The sequence below is a fragment of the Alnus glutinosa genome, chromosome 11, assembly GCF_958979055.1.
Source record: "Alnus glutinosa chromosome 11, dhAlnGlut1.1, whole genome shotgun sequence".
NCBI lineage: Eukaryota > Viridiplantae > Streptophyta > Magnoliopsida > Fagales > Betulaceae > Alnus > Alnus glutinosa.
This window is the reverse complement of record NC_084896.1, coordinates 26,326,733-26,347,260: the sequence shown is the minus strand read 5'-3', so window position 1 is coordinate 26,347,260 and position 20,528 is coordinate 26,326,733. Positions and strand designations below refer to the sequence as shown.

The 20,528-nt window shown below is 35.2% G+C and overlaps 4 protein-coding genes across 5 annotated transcripts; all 4 read right to left on the bottom strand.

The window, feature by feature from the left end:
* Positions 1-3,343: 3,343 nt before the first annotated feature.
* Positions 3,344-4,147, bottom strand: LOC133882153 (calmodulin-like protein 30). The gene has a single exon (XM_062321262.1). The coding sequence runs from the start codon at positions 4,083-4,085 to the stop codon at positions 3,528-3,530; it is 558 nt and encodes a 185-aa protein (XP_062177246.1). The 5' UTR covers positions 4,086-4,147; the 3' UTR covers positions 3,344-3,527.
* A 2,847-nt stretch (positions 4,148-6,994) lies between these two features.
* LOC133882536 (calmodulin-like protein 30) lies at positions 6,995-7,967 on the bottom strand. Its single transcript, XM_062321736.1, has one exon. The coding sequence runs from the start codon at positions 7,680-7,682 to the stop codon at positions 7,170-7,172; it is 513 nt and encodes a 170-aa protein (XP_062177720.1). The 5' UTR covers positions 7,683-7,967; the 3' UTR covers positions 6,995-7,169.
* A 555-nt stretch (positions 7,968-8,522) lies between these two features.
* On the bottom strand, positions 8,523-12,350 carry LOC133882241 (protein disulfide-isomerase SCO2). 2 transcript variants are annotated; one of them, XM_062321366.1, is made up of 3 exons: positions 11,778-12,350; positions 11,399-11,525; positions 8,523-8,824 (listed from the first exon to the last, which is right to left on the bottom strand). In XM_062321366.1, the coding sequence occupies exons 1-3, from the start codon at positions 12,162-12,164 to the stop codon at positions 8,718-8,720; spliced, it is 621 nt and encodes a 206-aa protein (XP_062177350.1). In that variant the 5' UTR covers positions 12,165-12,350; the 3' UTR covers positions 8,523-8,717. The 2 variants fall into 2 exon arrangements, with proteins under 2 accessions (XP_062177350.1, XP_062177351.1); XM_062321367.1 differs by having other exon boundaries at positions 8,523-8,779.
* A 1,727-nt stretch (positions 12,351-14,077) lies between these two features.
* LOC133881306 (probable LRR receptor-like serine/threonine-protein kinase At1g67720) lies at positions 14,078-20,338 on the bottom strand. Its single transcript, XM_062320230.1, has 9 exons — positions 20,225-20,338; positions 19,339-19,888; positions 17,215-17,678; positions 16,115-16,253; positions 15,754-15,825; positions 15,608-15,676; positions 14,994-15,065; positions 14,843-14,914; positions 14,078-14,114 (listed from the first exon to the last, which is right to left on the bottom strand). The coding sequence occupies exons 1-9, from the start codon at positions 20,301-20,303 to the stop codon at positions 14,078-14,080; spliced, it is 1,554 nt and encodes a 517-aa protein (XP_062176214.1). The 5' UTR covers positions 20,304-20,338.
* Positions 20,339-20,528: the final 190 nt, after the last annotated feature.

The window sequence follows — 20,528 nt, the reverse complement described above, 5'->3', positions numbered from 1 at the left end:
CCAAACTAATAGTGTGAGCTATCCAAGCTAAGCAACACTAAAAAATATTACAATTGAAACAATACACTTTTCCAAACCCTCAAAGAGGGTAAGCTGAAAGACCAAAAACAAGCTCACTATTACTCCTCTTTCAGCTACAATATCTTCTTCTATCCATCTCTCCAGACTAGTTTGAAGTCTATCTACTTTATCACCATACAGATCCTCCATTCCCACACCATCCAATCAAACCAGAAACAAGTATTCTACAGAGACTTCAAAACTGCAGTGCCAACACTCCAATCTGCATAAGATTACCATTGGCACATTATTTTATGCCTTATAGTTTCTTTCTATGCACCATAACCATACTACTGAAATATCTATGTTTATGTTCAAGATAACTTAAAAGCAATTAACAGAAACTTTTGAGATGTTAATCTTTTTGTGCAGAGATGGCATTTCATTTTAGGACTTGGGTTGCCATTTGTCAGGTATAAAGGAGACTCAATTTGATGTATTAAAATATGCATGGAAGTTCCTCTTCAGGACAAATTGAAGCAAATAATTTGTTGGTTATGTAGGCATCTTAATATGTTTCCAACTCCGGATTTAGAATCCTAGATATTAGGTGAGGTCGGAATTTGTTCAATCCCTTCAAGTGTAGGAAGCAATGTCTGGCTATTGTCAGTAGCATGAGTCTTAAAATTCCATGAGACTACTTTGTACATGGATGTATCTTCAAACGTGCAAAAGAAATTTGTAGACCTGATTGCATTGTCTGTTGGTTTCTAGGTACGGGATGATTTGTGCTTTAGTAAGGTGTTTGTAGTTCAGCTTTTGTATATTTTATGGTGGCTTTTGTTTCGATGCCTATATTCTAGTTCTCAGTGTCTGATTAAAGAACTTTTGACAGGTTTGACTCAAAATGTGATATTCTAAAATTGTGTGGATTTGGATTGTACGAGGGCATTGAGTGGATTGTGTTGAATCCCATATTATGTGTATATTAGGTTGATTTGGGTTATATAAGCGATTAGTAGAGGTTTACTGTGATTGGCACTATAGGAATATCACATATATGTGTTAATTAAGCACAACTAGTGACCCATGAGAGTCAACTTAGATTATCATGCAAATATGCTTAACACATCCTCAAATCATACTCAGAGCATTTCCATTTGAATAATTGAAGTAACTCTTTAGCCAAATTTTAGTTAGGACCCTTGAAAGTATCATTGAACTAGCTATTGCAAAAGTAATTTTGGAGTTTTACTGTTGCTCTTCAAATCTAGCTAGCAACTGTCGCATTCTCCAAACTTTTCTTTCGATTGAATTTTGTACCCTTCAAATGTGGAGAGCAAATGTGGAGAGAGTGAAAGATGAGATAAAATAAAAAATTAATATATTATTATTAAAAGAAAGTAGAGAAAGTTTTAGAGGATGGAGTGTGGGGTGTTTTTAAAAAGTGGGGACAAGGGAATTAAGAGAAAAAGTAGGTTTTCTAACTAAAAATTAGCTAAAGAATAGCTAGTTCAACGAAAATGCTCTTTAGTTTCCTAAAAGTATGGAACTACTTGGTAGGAGGCAAACCAATGTTTGTTGGTCAGATTAGGATCTCCTACAATTGTAAAAAAATTTGAGATTCTCATATTATATGAATTTAAGTCGTTTCATACATCGAATGATATGAAAAATGTTACATATTAAAAACGTGACATGTTAACAATGAAAATTGAGTATATTTTTATTAGGTTCTCATATTTTTAATATGTAGCATTTTTCACGTCATTCGATGTAAAAAACGGTTTGAATTCACATAATTTGAGAATTTCAAATTTCTTTAAAATTATAAAGGATCCTAATCCCAGTCTAGAAAAGGATTTGGAAGATGGAGGTTCCCAATGTATTTAAGGTATTTATGGGGAGGGTTTGTAATAATGCGTTACCCACAAAAGCTAACTTGCTTAAGCGAAAAATAGCGGCAAATCCACTATGTCCTATATGTGGGCTAGATGTGGAAACTACAGGGCACGCCTTGGAATTGTCCGACGGCAAGAGATGTATAGAGCATGTGTGGTAGGAAGCTACAAAAAAGTTGCATGGAGGAGGACTTTATCCATATTATGGAGGATCTTCATAATAAATTAGAAAACGATGACTTTGAATTAATGTGGTTTAGGAGGAACTCCTTGATTTATGGGAGGAATTTTTGTCATTGTACTCAAATTGTTAGTAAAGCATCAGAGACACTTAGGGCATTCAAAAGTGCCAATGCAAGGCTGAACGGACAAAGTGAAGGTGGTAATTTGTCGAACCACAAGTGGAAAGGCTTCTACATGTGGGTTTGCGAATGTCAATTGGGGTGCAGCGGTTGATAAGGTTAAAAAGAAAATGGGCATTAGTGTGATTGTGCCGAATCATGTGGGGGGGGGGGGAGCTAGTGGCGACATTAATAGCTCACAAACACAATATCACTGAGTCGGTCATTGCAGAGGCTACAATGACTTTACGGGTTGTGGTATTTACTAGAGAATTGGGATTGTAAGGGTTGTGTATGCAATGAGGAAGGAAGAAAAAAATTGGTGCAGATATGGCCAATTGATTGACGAGTGACGACGCTAGAGTAGTGCTTAATTGCTTGCAGAATTGGAAGGTGAATCATGTTAGAAAGGAGGCGAATGGAGAAACTCATAGACTAGCTAAGAAAGCGCTTTCTATTATGGAACAACAAGTTCATATGGAGGAAGCTCCTCAATGTATATCGAGGAGGCGAATGGAGAAACTCATAGACTAGCTAAGAAAGCGCTTTCTATTATGGAACAACAAGTTCATATGGAGGAAGCTCCTCAATGTATTCTCGATATTGTATCAGTTTCAAGCTCTTTTTCATCAATGAAATGATTGCTGGAATGAATTAAATAAAAAAAAAATTTAAAAAAAAAAAAAAAAAAAAAAACAATAGACCAAGAGTTATTTTGATCAAATCTTACTATACTAAAAAAAAAAAAAAGGTTCAACTTTAACTCCTAAGTTTGGATTGAGATTTCTTGAAATTAGGTCATCTGAATTTAACAAAAATTTAGGTAGCTTAAGAGAGGGGTTGTAGGGCCCACCTGCCTTAGACAGGTGAGTCCCACATCCTTAGCTGCCTGGGTAGGTGGGTTTCACAACTTTTTCAAAAAATTCGGACAACTTACTAACAAACGAGCATATGCATTAATTTCCTTCGAAATACAACAAACTAGATTAGCAACACAAGTAAAATACTTTTACATTGATAGGCATATCTAATAAAGGAGCCTAACCAAAGAGAAAGGGTAGATGCTATAATCTATCCATCATTTATCTAATAAATCTGACGTGACACTCACAATTAATCATTGGATTAATCCTTGTTAAATAATTAAAAATAAAATAAAATCCAATAGTTTATTTGGAGTGACATATCAACATTGTTAGACAATTGTAAGACTATATATATATATATATAGTATCCAGCATTTACTCCCAACCAGAAGATGCCACTCCTCCCCATCCAGAGATGTCTAAACGCTCTTCATGTTGCGAGTCATCATGGTCATGAACTCATCCATGTTAACCATACCATCCCCATCAATGTCCACTGCTCTCACCATTCTCCGGCAATCCTCCAGGGTGCATCTCTCTCCCAGCCTCCTCAACATTTCAAGAACTTCTTCCGCGCTTATTTTCCCGTCACCGTTCAAATCGAATGTTCGAAAAGCATTCTGTATGTCCATCTTCTTAACTCCACCTTCTTTCTTGTGCACTTCCATGAACTCTCCGAAATCAATGAACCCATCTCCGTCCAGATCAGCCACCTCGAAGATCTTCGGCACTTCGCCGATCATCGCACCCTTTCCCAATGCTCTTAGCACGGCCTTGTACTCCTGCTGAGAAATCTTCCCATCTTTGTTGGCATCAAATTTATCAAACACCTGCTTCATCTCATTCTCATTTGGCTGGAAACCAGATTTTAAGCCTGAGCTTTGCCTGTCTCTGAAGGAAAACAGATGAGAAGGTTTTCGCAAGAACTTTCTCTTGGAGATGTTGTACTGGAAATCCAGGAAGCTCATATTTGACATTTCTGTGATACTGTCGATCGATCAGTGTCTGCGGCAGATGATCGAATGCAGATAAAAGCCTTGTATTTTTTCTTCTTACTTATATAAGCTGCGAGATATATACGAGATATTATTCTGTTCCCATTGTTAGGAGGATAAAGCAACCTTGAAGAAAGCATTTTAATTCTGAAACGATAAGGAATGTCAACAGATGTGGTCTGTAGAAAAGCAATGGTACAGAAGAAAAGAACACATTCTTTGCAAAAGTTCGAATCCTCTTCTGGTTTGTCGTGCCGTCTCTCCTTTCTATTTAAGAAGCTGGTTTTCTTTCAGTTTATAGAAAACTGAAGGTTACTTTACATGAAAACTGTGACCAAAAGTTGCTCAAGAACCTACATAAGAATGATTGTGTATAATTCCCGAGCGGGAAAACGATATAAATCAAAGTTATATTTGTTTAGAGTGCGTTTGGTCCTGCGATTTTGTACGGTAAACGCCCACTTTTGAACAAAATCGCAATATTTCCATGTTTTCAAATCGCAGAAAAGAATGTACATTTTTAAAAACGTACGATTTTAAAGATTGAACCGAAATTTTAAAGGTTGAATCGCGATTTCTTCAAACGCTTAATTGCGTTTTTAAAATCGCATTTTCGTTAACTGCATTTTGAAATCGCTATATAGTTTTTTAAAGTGGACGTTTTGAAACCGCTAAATCTATTATCCAAATCCTCCATTACTTTAATGTCCTTGCAAGCTGTTACCTTCTGCATATATCCTGCAATCACCAATGTAGTGTGTGAACTGCAGAATCCTCACGTATCTATTACAATCAAGTGTTGCATTATTTTCTTTAGGCAAACATGAAGCAATTTACTAAAAAATTTCTTATGAGTAATTTTTCTTATAATGAACATAATTTGAGAAAGAAAACCTACATATTGGATAAGGGAAAGACCATCAACACACATATAAGGATCCTCTACAAATGGATTGTTTGAATTATATACAATTTGAACGAGTAATGCTACATGTATTTTTGTGTCATTTCAAAAATTGTGTGGTTTTTAAAATTATCGTTAGATCAAAATCTAATAGTGATCTATCACAAATTTAATTGTGATTTAAAAGTCACATCATTTTTTAAGGGACATAAAAGAGACAAGAATAACGTTTAAAATTATTCAATTCGAACTGCTAATGATAAGGATTTTGATCGTCGACACGTAGGATCTACGCAGAAAGAAATCGCACCAAAAGCAAAGAGAATCAAATGAATTTCTTTAAGCCCACTAAGCATAAAGAAGAGATTCCTAGACAGAATAAACCCCAACTTGAACAGAACATTTACGTCATCAAATAACTTTATATTTCCTTCCCTTCAAGTATGTACATCAAAAGTGGGAAGGGATAACCCTCTGCCAAACTTTTTTTTCTTGGTCTTAGCTTTCGGCAAGAATCGACCAACCACTAGCAAATTCAATTGTCAAGCTGAGAAAAACCCAACAAAAGAGAGAAGACAAAAGCCCAGAATTCATTGATATGCCAAAAAGATAATAGAGATGAGGCACATTACTTAATTCAGTTCTGAAGATAAAAGAGCTTGTTGTAAGAAGCCGTAACCACAAAGGAGTCTACTAATGGGTAGGAAGAGTTGAAGAAGACTACGTTCAGGACTCTTATCTCTTTTGATTTGGATTTATTAGTTGGGTTGGAATTAGAGCTGTATTAGAATTGCAGTAGCTTTGCTTATTTAAAGACTATCGATCAATAAAGAAATCTTCATAGAGGAATTTTATCAAACACTTGTAGTCTCTTCTACCTGAAAGAAGCTCTTTCTGAGTCTCTGTTTGCTTGTCGTTGTTCTTTGACCCATCACCTGTTTACTAGAAGCTCCATAAACACTTCATCATCAAAGCAACAGAGCCTCAACAAAGTTTCCAGTGCAGAGATCCTTGTTTCAGGTTATGTTGAAACCACAACCTTCATGCTCTAGAGATCAAATTGGTGGAATAGCCTAACCCTTCAAACAAGATTAGTTCCACAGAAGTACAGACTTGGGTGATTCAAATACTTTCCAACAGTGTTTGCTGGATGCAATTAATTTATACCAATTTTTTGCTAAGTATATCTTGAGTTTGGTGTCAAGGCATATATCTACAATTATTCGGGAGATTGACAACTCAAGGAGTGCTTTAGTGACACCATAATGTAATATATTGAGACATTGCTCTAACTTAAAAACTTAAATTTATAGGTTATGAGCAACTCTGTTATTTTAATCATCCACACTTGTAATATATATTTGATGCAGGACTTAACTTTTATACTCACCCATCTATATTCAACAAACTCTCTCTCTCTCTCTCTCGACCGAAAGCTTTATCGAGCTATCTGTAGGATCATTTATGTGGTCTCTGTGAGTTTTATCTATGCCATGCACCTTACTCCCTACTTCAACTGTGAAATAGGAGTAATGCTACATATCACTCTTGTCTTATCATAGAATCAAAATTCAATAATGGTCTATTATAAATTCAATGGTTATCATAAGAGATGTCTTTATATACCAAAAAAAAAAAAAATTGAAAACAAGGATATGATCCAATAGCTAATTTGGTCAAATCTCACCGTACAACAAAAATTAAAGAGGTTGAACGTTAACTTGCAAGTCTAGTGGCTCTTGCCCAGGTTTCCAAGCAACTTGGGAGTGATTAATGGGAGCTCTTCCTTCCGGCTAAAAGCTCATGCTAACGTAACTTTATGAGCTAGATTAGATTTCATAATATTTAACGAGGTATATATTGCTACGTTGCCACATCATTTAAACTTTTTACATAATATAACATCATGTAAGCCGTTAGATGCTATAAAATCTAATCTATACCATTCAATGGTTATCTCGATAATCCTATTCCCGTGCTTTTAGCCTAAACAAAGCCATAATCTATATGCACTAATTTCCATTAGAGTTAAACCAGGTTTACAGAAGTGAAAATAGATTCACATTGATTGGCATATATATATATATATATATATATATATATATATATCTTACAAGGAGTGTAACCAAAAGATACCCATACAGATAGGCTCTCTAATCACGCTACATGCTGCGAGTCATCATGGTCTTGAAGTCATACACTCTAACCTCACCATCCCCATCAGTGTCCACTGCTCTCACCATTCTCTGGCAATCTTCCAGACTGCATTCCTCTCCCAACCCCTTCAACACTTTCTGAACGTCTTCCGCGCATATTTTCCCGTCGCCGTTCAAATCAAATGTTCGAAAAGCAACATATAAGTCCATCGATTTAACCCAACCTCCCTTCTTGTGCCATTCCATGAAGTCTTTGAAATCAATAAACCCGTCTCTGTTCAGATCAACCTTTCGGAAAATCATTGGTACTCCTTCAATCAAATCATCCTTTCCCAATACTTTTAGCATGTTCTTGTAGTCCTCTTGAGAAATCTTCCCATCCTTGTCGGCATCAATCATGTTAAATGCTTGCTTCATCTCACTCTCATTTGGCTGGAAAGCAGGGTTTAAGCCAGAGCTTTGCTTGTCTCGGAAGGAAAACAAGCTAGATGGTTTACACAAGAACTTTCGTCTTGACATTTCTGTGATGTTGTTGGTGTTTGCGGCAGATGAATTCAGATACTGAAATACAATTGAGATATGAAAGCCTAACGGCCTTCGATTTTCTTTTATGGCATTGTCTTCTTACTTATAAGATATGAGGAATACATGAGAGATTGTGGGCATACATGAGAGATTCTTTTTGTGCCCCCTGTAATAGTGTTAGAATATGATTCATCATAAATGATTGATTGTTATCATGTTTAATCGTAATCAAATCATTCTAGTTCGATTACCATAGTTATTTTATCTCCACCTACCCCATTCTCCTATAAATACAACTTGTAATGTAAATATTATCAAGAAATGAAAGTAAAAATGTAGTTTTATTGAGATCTTCCATAATAGTGGACGTAAGTATATAACACCGAACTATCCTAAATTTCTTGTCTCCATTTTCCATTTCTTCTTGATAACAGAGTCATTGGTTAACGCTAATCTTCGATCCCATATGGCCTTGTGAATTCGTTTTTCTTCCTTTTTCCCAACGGTGCCTCCTCAGGATTCCTCACCGCCGTTCAATAATCTTTTACCTCGGATTCTTGTCTTCTAAGTATCCTATTAAGCTTTTGACCGCATCAATCGAAAGCTCATTGGCTAATCTACACGATTCTCTCCCTTGTTATAAACAAATGAATAAAAAATTATTAAAAATATTATTTTAATAGATAGACACAGAATTTAAATAAGCTGGTGTATAATGTTTTTGAAAAGTAACTAGCTAAAATAGAAAAAATTGCTTTTGGTTAGCTATATATTTTCCATAAAAATTTAAATAAGCTATTGAAGATGCTCAGCATATTGGGTGTAGAAAAGCAATGGTACAGAAGAAAAGAATACATTCTTTGCAAAAAGGTACAAATCCTCTTTTGGCTTGTTGTGCAATCCCTCCTTTCAAAACTATGCCGAAAGGTTGCACAAGAAAGTATATGTCATCAAAATGAATATATGTATCATTCCCGAGTTAGAAAAGGGTAAGAATGAAAGCTATATTTGTTTGAGTCATGGTGGTCTTCAATTATCCAAATCCTGCATTACTTCAATGTCCTTGCGAGCTGTTATCTTCTGCACATATCCTGCAAGCATGAATATTGTGACTCCAGAATGCTCACGTAACCGTTCTAATCAATCAACAAATAATTTTCTTTAGGCAAACACAGCAATTTACTAAAAAAGTATTCATAGGAAGTTTTCTTAATAACAATCATAATTTGAGAAACAGAAGCTATATATTTGATAAAGAAAAGCCCATCGACACACAAGGTATACACAAAAAGGAATCACGCAAACAAAAAAAAAAATAGGTAAGTAATCGACAAATATCATTGAAAGTGTAAGACACTCGTCAGTAGACAAGAAGTATACAAAAGAAAATACCTAACTAGAAATAGCAAAAAGAACAAGGACATCCCTATGTCAACCCTCTTTTCGAGGGACACACCGTAGCTTATTTTTACTTCCTTGTCTCACTCTAACTTAGTACAACACCTGAAAAAATGAGGCAAAGACATCCACCTCCCAATCATGAGCCGCTCTAGCAAAACTCACATTCCACTGGTTTGAGCCATCATAAAACTTCAAGGGAGTCGCAACAGAGGTATCCTTTGCACGAGTAATACCAAATAAATTTGGGAAAGTCTCCTTTAGAGCCACATTCCACCTCAAATCTTGTATGACACGAAAATTTCTCCCTACCTTTTCTAATATTCTTCCATAACCCCACCTCAAACGCTCCAAAAGGCTCAAGAGAACACCACCCGCCCATGAACTACCAAATTTAGAGTCCATCAAGCCTCTTTCTCAAGCCCATAGTGCAACAATCATTTACCTAAAAGAACACGATTGAACACCAGCAACTTCCGAATTCTCAACCCTCCCTCAAAGAGCAGCAAACAAACCTTGGACTAGCTAACCAAGTCATTTGAAGGAGAATAAATGTCATGAAATTCTCTAAGCCCACCAAGGAGAATAAATATTTCTGTTCAAGTAAGGTTTCGGGAATCTTTATCCTCCAGGAATTTAAAAAAGAAAAAAAGAAAAAAGAGAAGAAGAATAAATACTCCAAGATAAAACAAACCCCAACTTGAACAGAACCTTTATGTCATCAAAAGTGAGGATGCAGAATCACTGGTGTTGAAACCACAACCTTCGTAATCGAGAGATCAAATTAGCAGACTAGCCTAACCCTTCAAACAAGACTAGTTCCACAGAAGTACAGACTTGGGTGATTCAACAGCTTCACAGAATCAACATGAGTCACCTATATCCCCTCATGTTCCTCTAAACAGCAATGTTTGCTGGATATAATTAATTAATATTGAATTGTTCCCAAGTATCTAGGTCATGGCACATATCTCCCATAAATTTTTAGTAGCTAGTCTCTCTTGAAATGTGAACATTACCAGTCCAGCAATGGATGGCTTATCAAAACCGGAGTTCATGTGATGCATGGCCAGGTGTAGTATTCAGACCACTCTACAAGTCACCTATTTTTGGTATCAATGTGAAGATCCAAGTAAAGAACCAACCATCATTATGTATCAACAAAAAAAGAATATGAAACCAAAAGACTCAGGTTCAGATCAATACATCCTGCAAAGCCAGCATTATAAGCATTATAAGCATTATAAGCCGGTATAGAACTTTCCGGACTTTAACGTGCATATATTACATGGCAAGAGGAACCCAACATAAAGAAGGGATAAGGAATGGAAAGATCACAAGAATCTAGAAAGTTGAATAGGTTAAATTCACCTGCTAAGAGAAGACAGTTAATTGGCAAAGAAAGTTGTGACCAAATTAGCTGATCTGGAATATAGAAAGGCACTACAAAAGACACTACTAATATCTATCAGGAGGAATAATCCAAAGTTGACAATGGAAATGCTAATTTTCATCCATTTGTTATTTTTTCTGCAAGATGCTGAGTTAGGCTGTCAAGGTCCACCTCCTACAGGAAATTAGTACCTAACTTCTTCAGAAGGTAAAACCTTATTCTAGCCAGAGTATGGTGAAGAGACAGGGGTATACGAGCAACACTAAACAGATCCCACATGGGTGGTCTCAAAACCAAGAGTTATCTGATGAAAAACAAGATTAACATCATATGTCATGAGCAATTTAACAGTCTAAATATTTATTCTTCTTGGTGCATCTTTCAAAGAGGTAATTACTGTTTGTATGTATGTATGTATAACCATATACCTAAACCATCCCCAGTAGTATTAAAGTAATAATTCTCAAGCTCCATGCATGTTTTACTATGGAGATGATTTTAGTTAAGTCTCTCCTAGTTGCTTTATAACCTATTTATTGAAAATATAGCATGACAGGGTCTCGACTATAAGCAAAATACGAAAATGGTAAGATAAGCATGTGCTTTAGGGGGGCAATTGGTGTTCGGGTGTCGGATTCAGAACGTGTCAAGACATAAGTATAAGATTTTATAGGTCAATCGTAACCTGACCAATTTAATTAAACGGATCATACTCCTCAACCCTAACCTGTTAATTTCACTTCGGATTCACGGGTCGTATAAAAAATTGCCAGCATTAATGTGCTTCACTTCATAACAGGCAAAGACCTCTTAAGCCTTTTCAATAAAAACAACTTGAGCTCAACAAATATCAACATACTATAATCACGTAAAATCCTCTTTTTAATTCCATGGAAATGAGAGTAAAGAAGAAGAATACCGATTCCCATGCAAGGTACGCATTTGCAGACGGTCTCTTTTCCTCGTTTATTATAATAGCTGACATATCCCGATCCTTGGCAACTTCGACACTTTCCTGTCCATTCGTACACGACTTCCTTACAGTCCTACAAATTCAAAAAATGCATCAAAATCTAGTGATTCCCTTTTCTAGGTTCTGTTTGACCAATGTCTTTACTATAGGAACCTCTTTGTCCAAATTTTCTGTTGAAACATTTACTAAACGAAAGTGGAGGAATTGCAGGCACTAGTAAATCATCTCTGTAATTCAACCCTCTAAACCAAACCCTCCTAACATTTCAACGAAAAAAGAGAAAGCAAAAAAAAAATAACAAAAAAATCGAAGAGAGAAATAAAACCTCAACTTGCGGATTGCACCGGAGCCGCCGGTCGATCTCTTCGGGAGGGACAGGAGAAGAGTCCGGATGGGTCATTGGAAGCGGAAGAGCGTCGCTATCGTCCGCCAAGTAGCTCTCTCCACGACGCGACCATTTCTTCTCTCTCGCATTCACTTGAACGCCGTTGCTGCCTCCGGCGGCGACGCCGCGCCTAGACCAGCCGTCTCCAGCGGTTGCGTCGGCGTCGTGGCCGATTCGGACGCCGCCGGAGATTTCTGCGGTGGCGGGGGATGGGAACTGGAACCAGCGCGGGAATGCGGGGCCGGCGGGTATGTCCCCGGCGGCGCGGCAGCGGAGGGTGGAGGGCTTCGACGGGAAGAAGAGGGAGCTAGGGTTTGCGGTGAACATTCGACAAAACGCCACCGTCTTAGGTAGAGAGAGAGAAACTTGGACTTGGATTTGGAAATGGCGGAATCAGGGGGCGGTTGGGTTTTTCAGTTATCAGCTTTTCTTATTCAGACTGGTTTCTATGAGTTTTTCTCATTTGTACGTTTGGGTGTGGTTCTTCAAAGCTGGGACTTGGGATTTTAAGAGGGGTCTACCTTTTGATATGATTTATGAGAGAGGACAGATATTTTATTTAACTAAATTTCTTTAAATTTTAATTATTACTTTAAAATTAAATGATAAATATTTTTATTGTAAAATGTAATAATACTGAAAAATATTGAAAGACAAATAACTAATAAATATTGATGTGACAAAATTTTACTCATTTAATTTAATTTGAAAATAACACCTACAATTTTAAGAAATTTAATAGTTAGGAATTCTAATGAATCTTAATTCATAAATTAGAACAGTGCGTTGTAGCATTGACATTTAACTTATTTAAGCTTGTTAAGGCGACTTAGATGGTCTTAACAGTTTTCTTTTTATTTCATAATTATTCAATAATGTTTATGTGGTGGTCCCAACAAACTTTTAAATCAATTATCGTTAAAAAAAAAAAAAAAAAAAATGAATAATGCTAGAAACTACATTTGAATCCCAAAATGTTGAGGTGACACTAACATGTTAGCATTGTGAGATGAAAATGTGGTATATAATATTACTCTAAAAACAAAATCTAAGGATTAGTTAAAACTGTCACGTCAGTATTGTGGGATAAAAATGTAATTTCTAACAATACTCTTAAAAATTAAGCGCTACAGCAAATGTTTATTGTTAGAATATTAATTAAATAATTAAACTCACGCATTCCTATTAAATTTTGTGATAGGTTTGATGTGGTAGACCGTTAATTTTTTTTGTTTTTTTTACAAAAAATGGACGGAAGTACCAATTATGTTTATAAGTTGTCTACATGTACCGTTTGTGTGATACTTTTGTAAATCGAGAGGGCTATTCGATTTCGAGGCAAACTCCATATACTCTAAAAAAAATTAACCCTAACATTCATCAAGGTGACGATTTGGATTACTAAGGTGATGACCCTCGTACAAACCAACGATTTAGGCAAAATTGCACAAGGAATGAATGAAAAAAAAAATGTTAGACCTACAACTTTTAACTTTTGTACAATCTGTTGATACGTGTCATCATGTTATTGGAAAGTGTTAAAAAATTTTAGTTGTTGAATTGGCTCCAATCACATGCAAAAGAGTTCTAAATGTAGCATTACTTATGAAGGAAAGCACTTCTGAATCATTCGTAATAGATACATATACTTACGAGGGAAAAGAAAAGCATAAATTAAACAAAAGGGTTGACCTATTTGTCATACCACCGTCCTACTGAATTGATGTGAGACGATGCATATTTTTCCTATCACGTCAACATTTGTTTTAAGAAAGAAAAAACAAAATGAGAGTAAACCGTGAAGTTATAGTTCACACAAACTTATAAACTGACGTGACAGACCACATAGCTAGCATTGTCATGTCAGTTACAATGGAATTTAATTGTTTAGTGGCTGACATGTTTGTAACTTGTAATGAACTTGAGCACTTAGAAATTTCATAAATTCCTTAGAATTAGAGTAATTTCTAGCACGTAATATTACTTGTTAGTTGTATTGGTTTGGCATCACGTTAAAATGTGATAACCCAGACACAAACATATGTAGACCTTTTGCTTAAACCAATTGGCTAATCAATCTCTCTCTATGCCTTTCTTCAAGGTGATCAGTTACCATGATGATAATTAATTAACAACGTTGTATAGTTTCATTAATTTGAACCCACAAAACTTCCCAATTATGAAATCCTAAACGGGTACCGAAGCATTTGCTGCTCCTCTCTCATCTATCTTCACTACAATTATGCTGGTTTCTTCACGTTATTTCCAGGGGACACCCTGAAACCAAAGCAGAATTATCAGTCGTTGAAATTTATAGAGCCTGCCATTAGATATGATTTCAATGAGTTATTAGCTCATCACTTATCTTCAATAATAATAATGATTAAAACTGACCACTTTAGGATAAGTTTATCGGAAATGGTAAATTTAGTCATTTAATTAATATTTTAATACTCCCTTAAACAAGTGAGGCTCAATAGGCAAAATATTTAACAAAAACAAGGGTAAATTGTAGAGTCGGTGTTCGAACTCATGATATATGCTTTAATACCAAGTTAAATCATCATTTAGAATCTATTTAGATTTACGGTTTCAAAACATACGATTTAAAAAAAAAAAAAAAACGATTTCAAAAAATGCGATTTGAAACGATTTAAAACTCTAGTTAAGCGTTTGGTAAAACTATGATTTGGCCTTTAAAATTGCAGTTTAGCTTTTAAAATCATTATGAGTTTTTAAAAATGCAACTCTTTGTCTGTGATATGAAAACTTAGATTTTTTTACGTTTTTAAATTGCATCCTTTTAAAAATGCACTCCCAAATTATATGCTTTTGGCGATTTTGTTCAAGACCACACTTTTGGCCTGCAAAATCATAAGGCCAAACCGACTCTTATTCTAAAAGCTTAAACTTATAAGAAATAATTATTTTAATCAATACTTTAAATATCATGCAATATTTGTATTAAGAAAACTAAAAAGAGAAAGAGGATGTATTGTGCTTACTGAATGTTTATGTCTTTCCTCTTTTGCAGCGCCAATGGAATTTTACCATCAAGATTGTTATTTTGAAGGAATCTGTTAACAAAGCATGTCATCAAAAGAAAAGGAAAAAGAGGCATAATATTTGGTAGCTTTTTTGAATGGCAATACTTACATCTCACGTAGGTTTGCAAGTTGGCCTAGTGATTGAGGAATTTGTCCTTCAAACTTGTTGTTCTCCAAATGCCTTCATCAGGATAAAAAGGAAGAAAGACAAACAAATAGAGATCAGGATGTTAAATGTGGATCTAAGGAAGCTAATCAGAAACGATAAGCAACGGAGAATGAAAACTTAACACGATTCATAAAAAATGCTAGTCACCTATGTGTTATTACTTTAGAAAAACGAGTCAATTCAGTGTAAAAACATAAATCTGACTATTGCATGCTTTCCCACAACTAATGTTACAAAATGGTATCAGAGCAACTTAGCTACTAATTAACATCACGTAATACTAGAGCACATCATGACGTATCCTTGACAAAGACGTCATGGATTAATCCTACGTTAAAAAGATGAATAGTTCACATTGAGTGAGTAGATTATAGAGGTACTCATGATACTAAGTTTTACATTTGTTCATTAATTATTAGATGAGACTGATTCTATAAAGATCCCGCCATTGGTTCTACATTATTAGTCTTTTTGAAGTGATAACGCAAATATAATTAACGTTTTTTCTTAGTGGTTACATAACATACATTTCATGAATTTGTTAGATAACCTACAGAGTTTGTAGTGCCTTTAATGAGCTCATTTCAGGGATGTTGCCCGACAGTCTGTTCCCCCCAAGCCAACTGCAAGAAAATCATTCCAATCAGACAAGTATCATCCAATGTAATGTGCGAGCCACATGCAAGACTTGATTACTTACAGATGGGTGAGTGCAGTTAACTTGGCAATGGTTGAAGAAAGTGACCCAGTGAGTCCAACATTACTTAAATTCCTTCATGTAATAAAAAGAATATGTCAAACACAAATCAAAGTCAATCTTAATTTACTATGATTCATTGAAAACGCTTCGTTAAAGAACTAGGTAATTATTAGAAGCAGTAATTCGTGTTTGCATATCGTATTTGGGTCGTGTGGAGACAGGTGAACCGCAATTCAATTTGTTTAGTTAAACAGGTTATACTTTTTAACCTTAACTCATTAATTTCGTGTTAGTTCATGTTAAGCTTACGAGTCGTGTAAAAATTTATCCAAGCTCATGCAACAACTTAATGGAAACTTACATAGAGACAACGCGAGCAAATTCTCCGCCAGAACTGCACGTTACTCCAGTCCATGAATTTTCTTTAGGCAAGCAAGGGTCGCCACTCCAGTCCGAAGGTGGGTTGTTCAAGTTTCTTGCCAACTCATCCATTGCCGAAGCTATGGAACGTTAAAGCAAAACAAATGAATGGTTAAAGCAAGAAAAAAAAATTTAGATAGTTTAAAGGGAAACTTTACTTATCCTTCAAATATAAGCGGATTTACAATCATGATTTTCAAATTTAAAAATTTGAAATGTCGGTATTCCATGTTTCGATAAGTGTGTTTTAATTTCACCAATTTTTTGTCAAAATGTCCAAAATTCCTTCTTCTTCTTTTTTTTTTTTTAAAAAAAAAACGAAAGTAAAAATTCAAAATTACCTTAGACCGACCCACGGCTAGCCATGAATCACCAGATTTTTCACTTTTTTTTATTATTTATTATTTTATAAAAGGGGGGCATTTTGGGTATTTTAACAAAAAATGGTGAAATTAAAAAAAGTCGAAACATGGAGTACCGAGGTTACAAAAATTTAAAACTTCAAAATTATAATTGCAAAATCACTTATACTTCAAGAGAGGTGTAAGTGAAATTCATCCTCGTTTAAAACATAGATGGTGCATGCATGCAACTCATATATATAAAAGAAATATGATATATTGTCACCCCAAAATACAACTCCTAATAACTTTTGTCCATGTAGCAATTTTTACTTTCACTTTTCTTTTATTGTTAAAAAAAAAAAAGAAGAAGAAGAAGAAGAAGACCTGAAGCTAACTAGAGGACCACCTTGGCATACGGGCAAGGTGGTCGAAGAGTTGTTTTTTGGGATAGCAAAAAATCATATTTCTACATAAAATAAAAAAGATGTATTTGATGTCATTATCTTACACATCTCATTTGCAAATATATTATTTAATCTATGAGACACACATATGGGTCTCATAGATTTAACGGTGGCCGGATTTGCGCTTTTATTGTACGGAAATAGACAAAAAAAAAATATTAAAAAAAAAAAAAAAACCAAACCAAACATTTATCAAAATGAAAACGAGAAGTGGCTTAAGATCGAGGGGGTACCATCTCTAGGGAGAGTCCTTCCACCAAGAGGCAGGATCTGAAAAATTTCACCTGCGTTGATCAGCGGCCCAACAGTCATCCCATCTCCCGGAGTCAAGACGATTTCTGTCTGCCCAGAAAGAGGCCATTGTGCGGCATAGACGGTCACGCCACTGGTTGTGGCATTAAGATCAGTGTAGAAATTCTTGCCATTCAAAGAAACACTGAAGACCCTCCAGCTATTTGGGCTCGGCGTCCGATTGTCCTGGAAATAGAGTGAGATATAGTAGCTGGTCTTCGGGAGATTCCCCGGCGGCCACTGGATATGCAGCTCCTTTCCTCGGCTTGTTGTGATTGCTGTTTGGAATGACTTTGCCGGTGGGAAGTTCCAAAAGTCTGAAGAAGTTATTTTGGAGCGGCTTGTGACAGCAGGGTTATGGTCCGTAAATGGTTGCCACAGCCGGTTGAATTGGTCATCTGGATAACTAGGTTCATATGTTTACATAATATATTAACCATCAAAATTCTCTCAAGCATTTGTGTTTCACATTCTTTTGTTTTCTTAATTTTACATTTTTTTCTCTAAAAGTTAGATTTCAAAAGATGTGTTACCATCTCATAAAATAGATCACGATCCTCTCAAATTATCTGCTCGAATTTGAGGAGAGAATTCTAACATTGAATGAATTGATTGTAAGAAACCACTTATGAAATTCACCTGACCGGATAAATAGTTGGACAGCCTAATTTTTATTTGATCATGTGGGTTCCATAAGTTGTCTCTCACAATCACTTGTCTGAATTCTCTCAAATTCGAACAAATAATTTGAGAAGGCCTTAATCCAAAATAAAATGGTGATATATTAATTTCTCAAATATAATAAATCTCATGGGATGGTGACACATCATTTGAAAACTAACTTCTATAAAAATAAACAATAAAAATTTGAAAAGCGTAACATTTCTCAAATAGAAAACACAATACATAAAAGCAAATTAAATAACATTTATGGAAGAGACTGTGATCATTTAACTACAGATTTTGAAGATGAAACATATAATTAAGGGAAAAGTAAACGTACCTTTCTTAAATAAATTCTCAATTTGTAATGTCTCATAAACTGAAAATTGCATCAATATCATTCCAAATTACCAAAAAAATTTAGGATATTTCTATCTTACTAAAAAAATTAAAGGGCATTTTTGTCTTTTTAAAACAAAATGAATACATTACAAATTTTTGATAGTTTGAGAGGTGAAGAGAGGAAGGACATTGATGCAATCTTTAGTTCGGAATATAATGTAAATTGAGTGTTAATTTCAAGAAAGTATGCATGAGTACTTTTTCTATATATAATTTATTTAAATTTTGTGGAAAAACAAAGAAGAAGAAGAAGAAAATAGCATAAAAATAAGGGAAACAAAAAGTTTAATTCCTTTACTATACATGCACGTATTGATAACAGCCATTTCAGATTTCTTTCAAAAATGATCCTAATTATCCATTGTTACATGCATTGATAAGTTTAACAAATACAAACAGTGAGAATCTATGTAGGGAACACATAAAAGTTAAATCACTACTTATTTCACAAAGTGAAGATACTAAAAGATTATGAATTTAATCATTTAGTTAAAGAGAAATACTATATACTATAATTATATCCAACATTCATCTAATGTAGTATTCTCAACTAATCATTAAATAAACATTATTAAATTTAAAAAAATCTAATAGTTAATTTAGAGTGTCGCGACATATCAATGTTGTTGGACAATTATAAGGGGCTTGTTTGGTAAGTAATTGTGTTGTGAAATATTTGTTTAAATAGTAGTAAGAAGTGATTGATGTGATATAAGAAGTGAAAAGTGATAAAGTTTTGTTTTATAGTGAGTTTTTTTATTTGAATAGTAATAAAAAATTATTGATGTGAAATAAAAAGCGTAAAAAAAAATTAAAATAATTTCTATTTGATTTTTTTAGGAAAAGTAAAAAGATATAGAGGAAGAGTTAATTATAATGACGCTACTTGGAAATAGATAACATGTGCACTAAATTTAAGACTTTGGGTGTCTAAACTTTTAGGATAAGCAAAACTTTAATGCTTACAATCATGCAGAAAAAAAGTTGATTAATTTCCCTACCAGATCATGTCCCCCTCACTTCCGAAGTTACTCCTTGCAACCGTGCTAAGAGCATACTTGCCGAAGTCGGTGGTGTTATACATGGAGTCATCCAAGGACACCACCTCAAGCGCGGAGATAAACGGGCTGGAAAAAGTCCTCTCGTTCCTCGCCAGGCACACACTCAGCATCTTCACCATGGCCACCACCACAAGTTCGTAATACGAGCTAAGCCCATTGGCATAGTCCTCCGTCGTGTTGACCGTGCTCCATTTCGTCCCGTCGACGATCAGGTCGAACACCGGCGGCTCTTTCCCTTCATCGAAGCCTCCGTAATAGTACAGCGTCCTCACCAGGTACTTCCCACCTTTGATCACCGGAAACACGTAGCAATATTTACGCGCTGTTGCGTCGGGAAAATACCGCAATGTGGTTAGTATGGGCAATAGGTGGTCTGGGTGTTTGACGCTGCTTTTGTTGCCAACTTTTGTGAATCCCTCGTCTGTGATGAACTTCCGGCTGCCCATAGATAACTCGTCAGAGGCCCCCGCACCACAGTTTATGAGATAACCTGCGTTAACGTGGTAGTTATATATGCATCGATCAGAATATATCGAAATTTATTATTTATATATATATTTATATTAATATGAATATAATTTTTTATTTTTTTTTGGTAAAAAAAATAAAAGCAAATCGATAACTTCAAACACAAAATATTTAAAACTAATTTCATATTTATGTTACATCAAACCATTTTTTTTTTCAATTAAAAAAAGAAAAGAAAAAGAAAAACAGAAGGCACCATATATATATATATATATAAATGAACATACATACATGAATAACTCATTTTTATTCTTTGTTATCTCCTGAGAAAAAGTGTAAATCAATGAAATTGTGGTACCTCTAACGTCGGGAACTGGGAGGGACTGGGCGAGGAGAGGGACGTTGACAAGCCATAGGAGGAAGATGGAGAGGGACATGTTTATTTCTGGGGATCAATGGAAACCTAGAAAGGATTCCAACCGGGAACTTTCTGGTTTTTTCTTTTCCTTTTCTTTGTCATGGAAAGAAAGAGAGAATGAGAAGGCATGGTCGAGGGGCTGTGCTTGAAGTTAGAAAAATGGGATTTTGAGAATCCATGAACGTGGTTTGACCGGGTCAACCTTATTGTTGTAAATTTAGTACATATATATTTCGGAACAAAG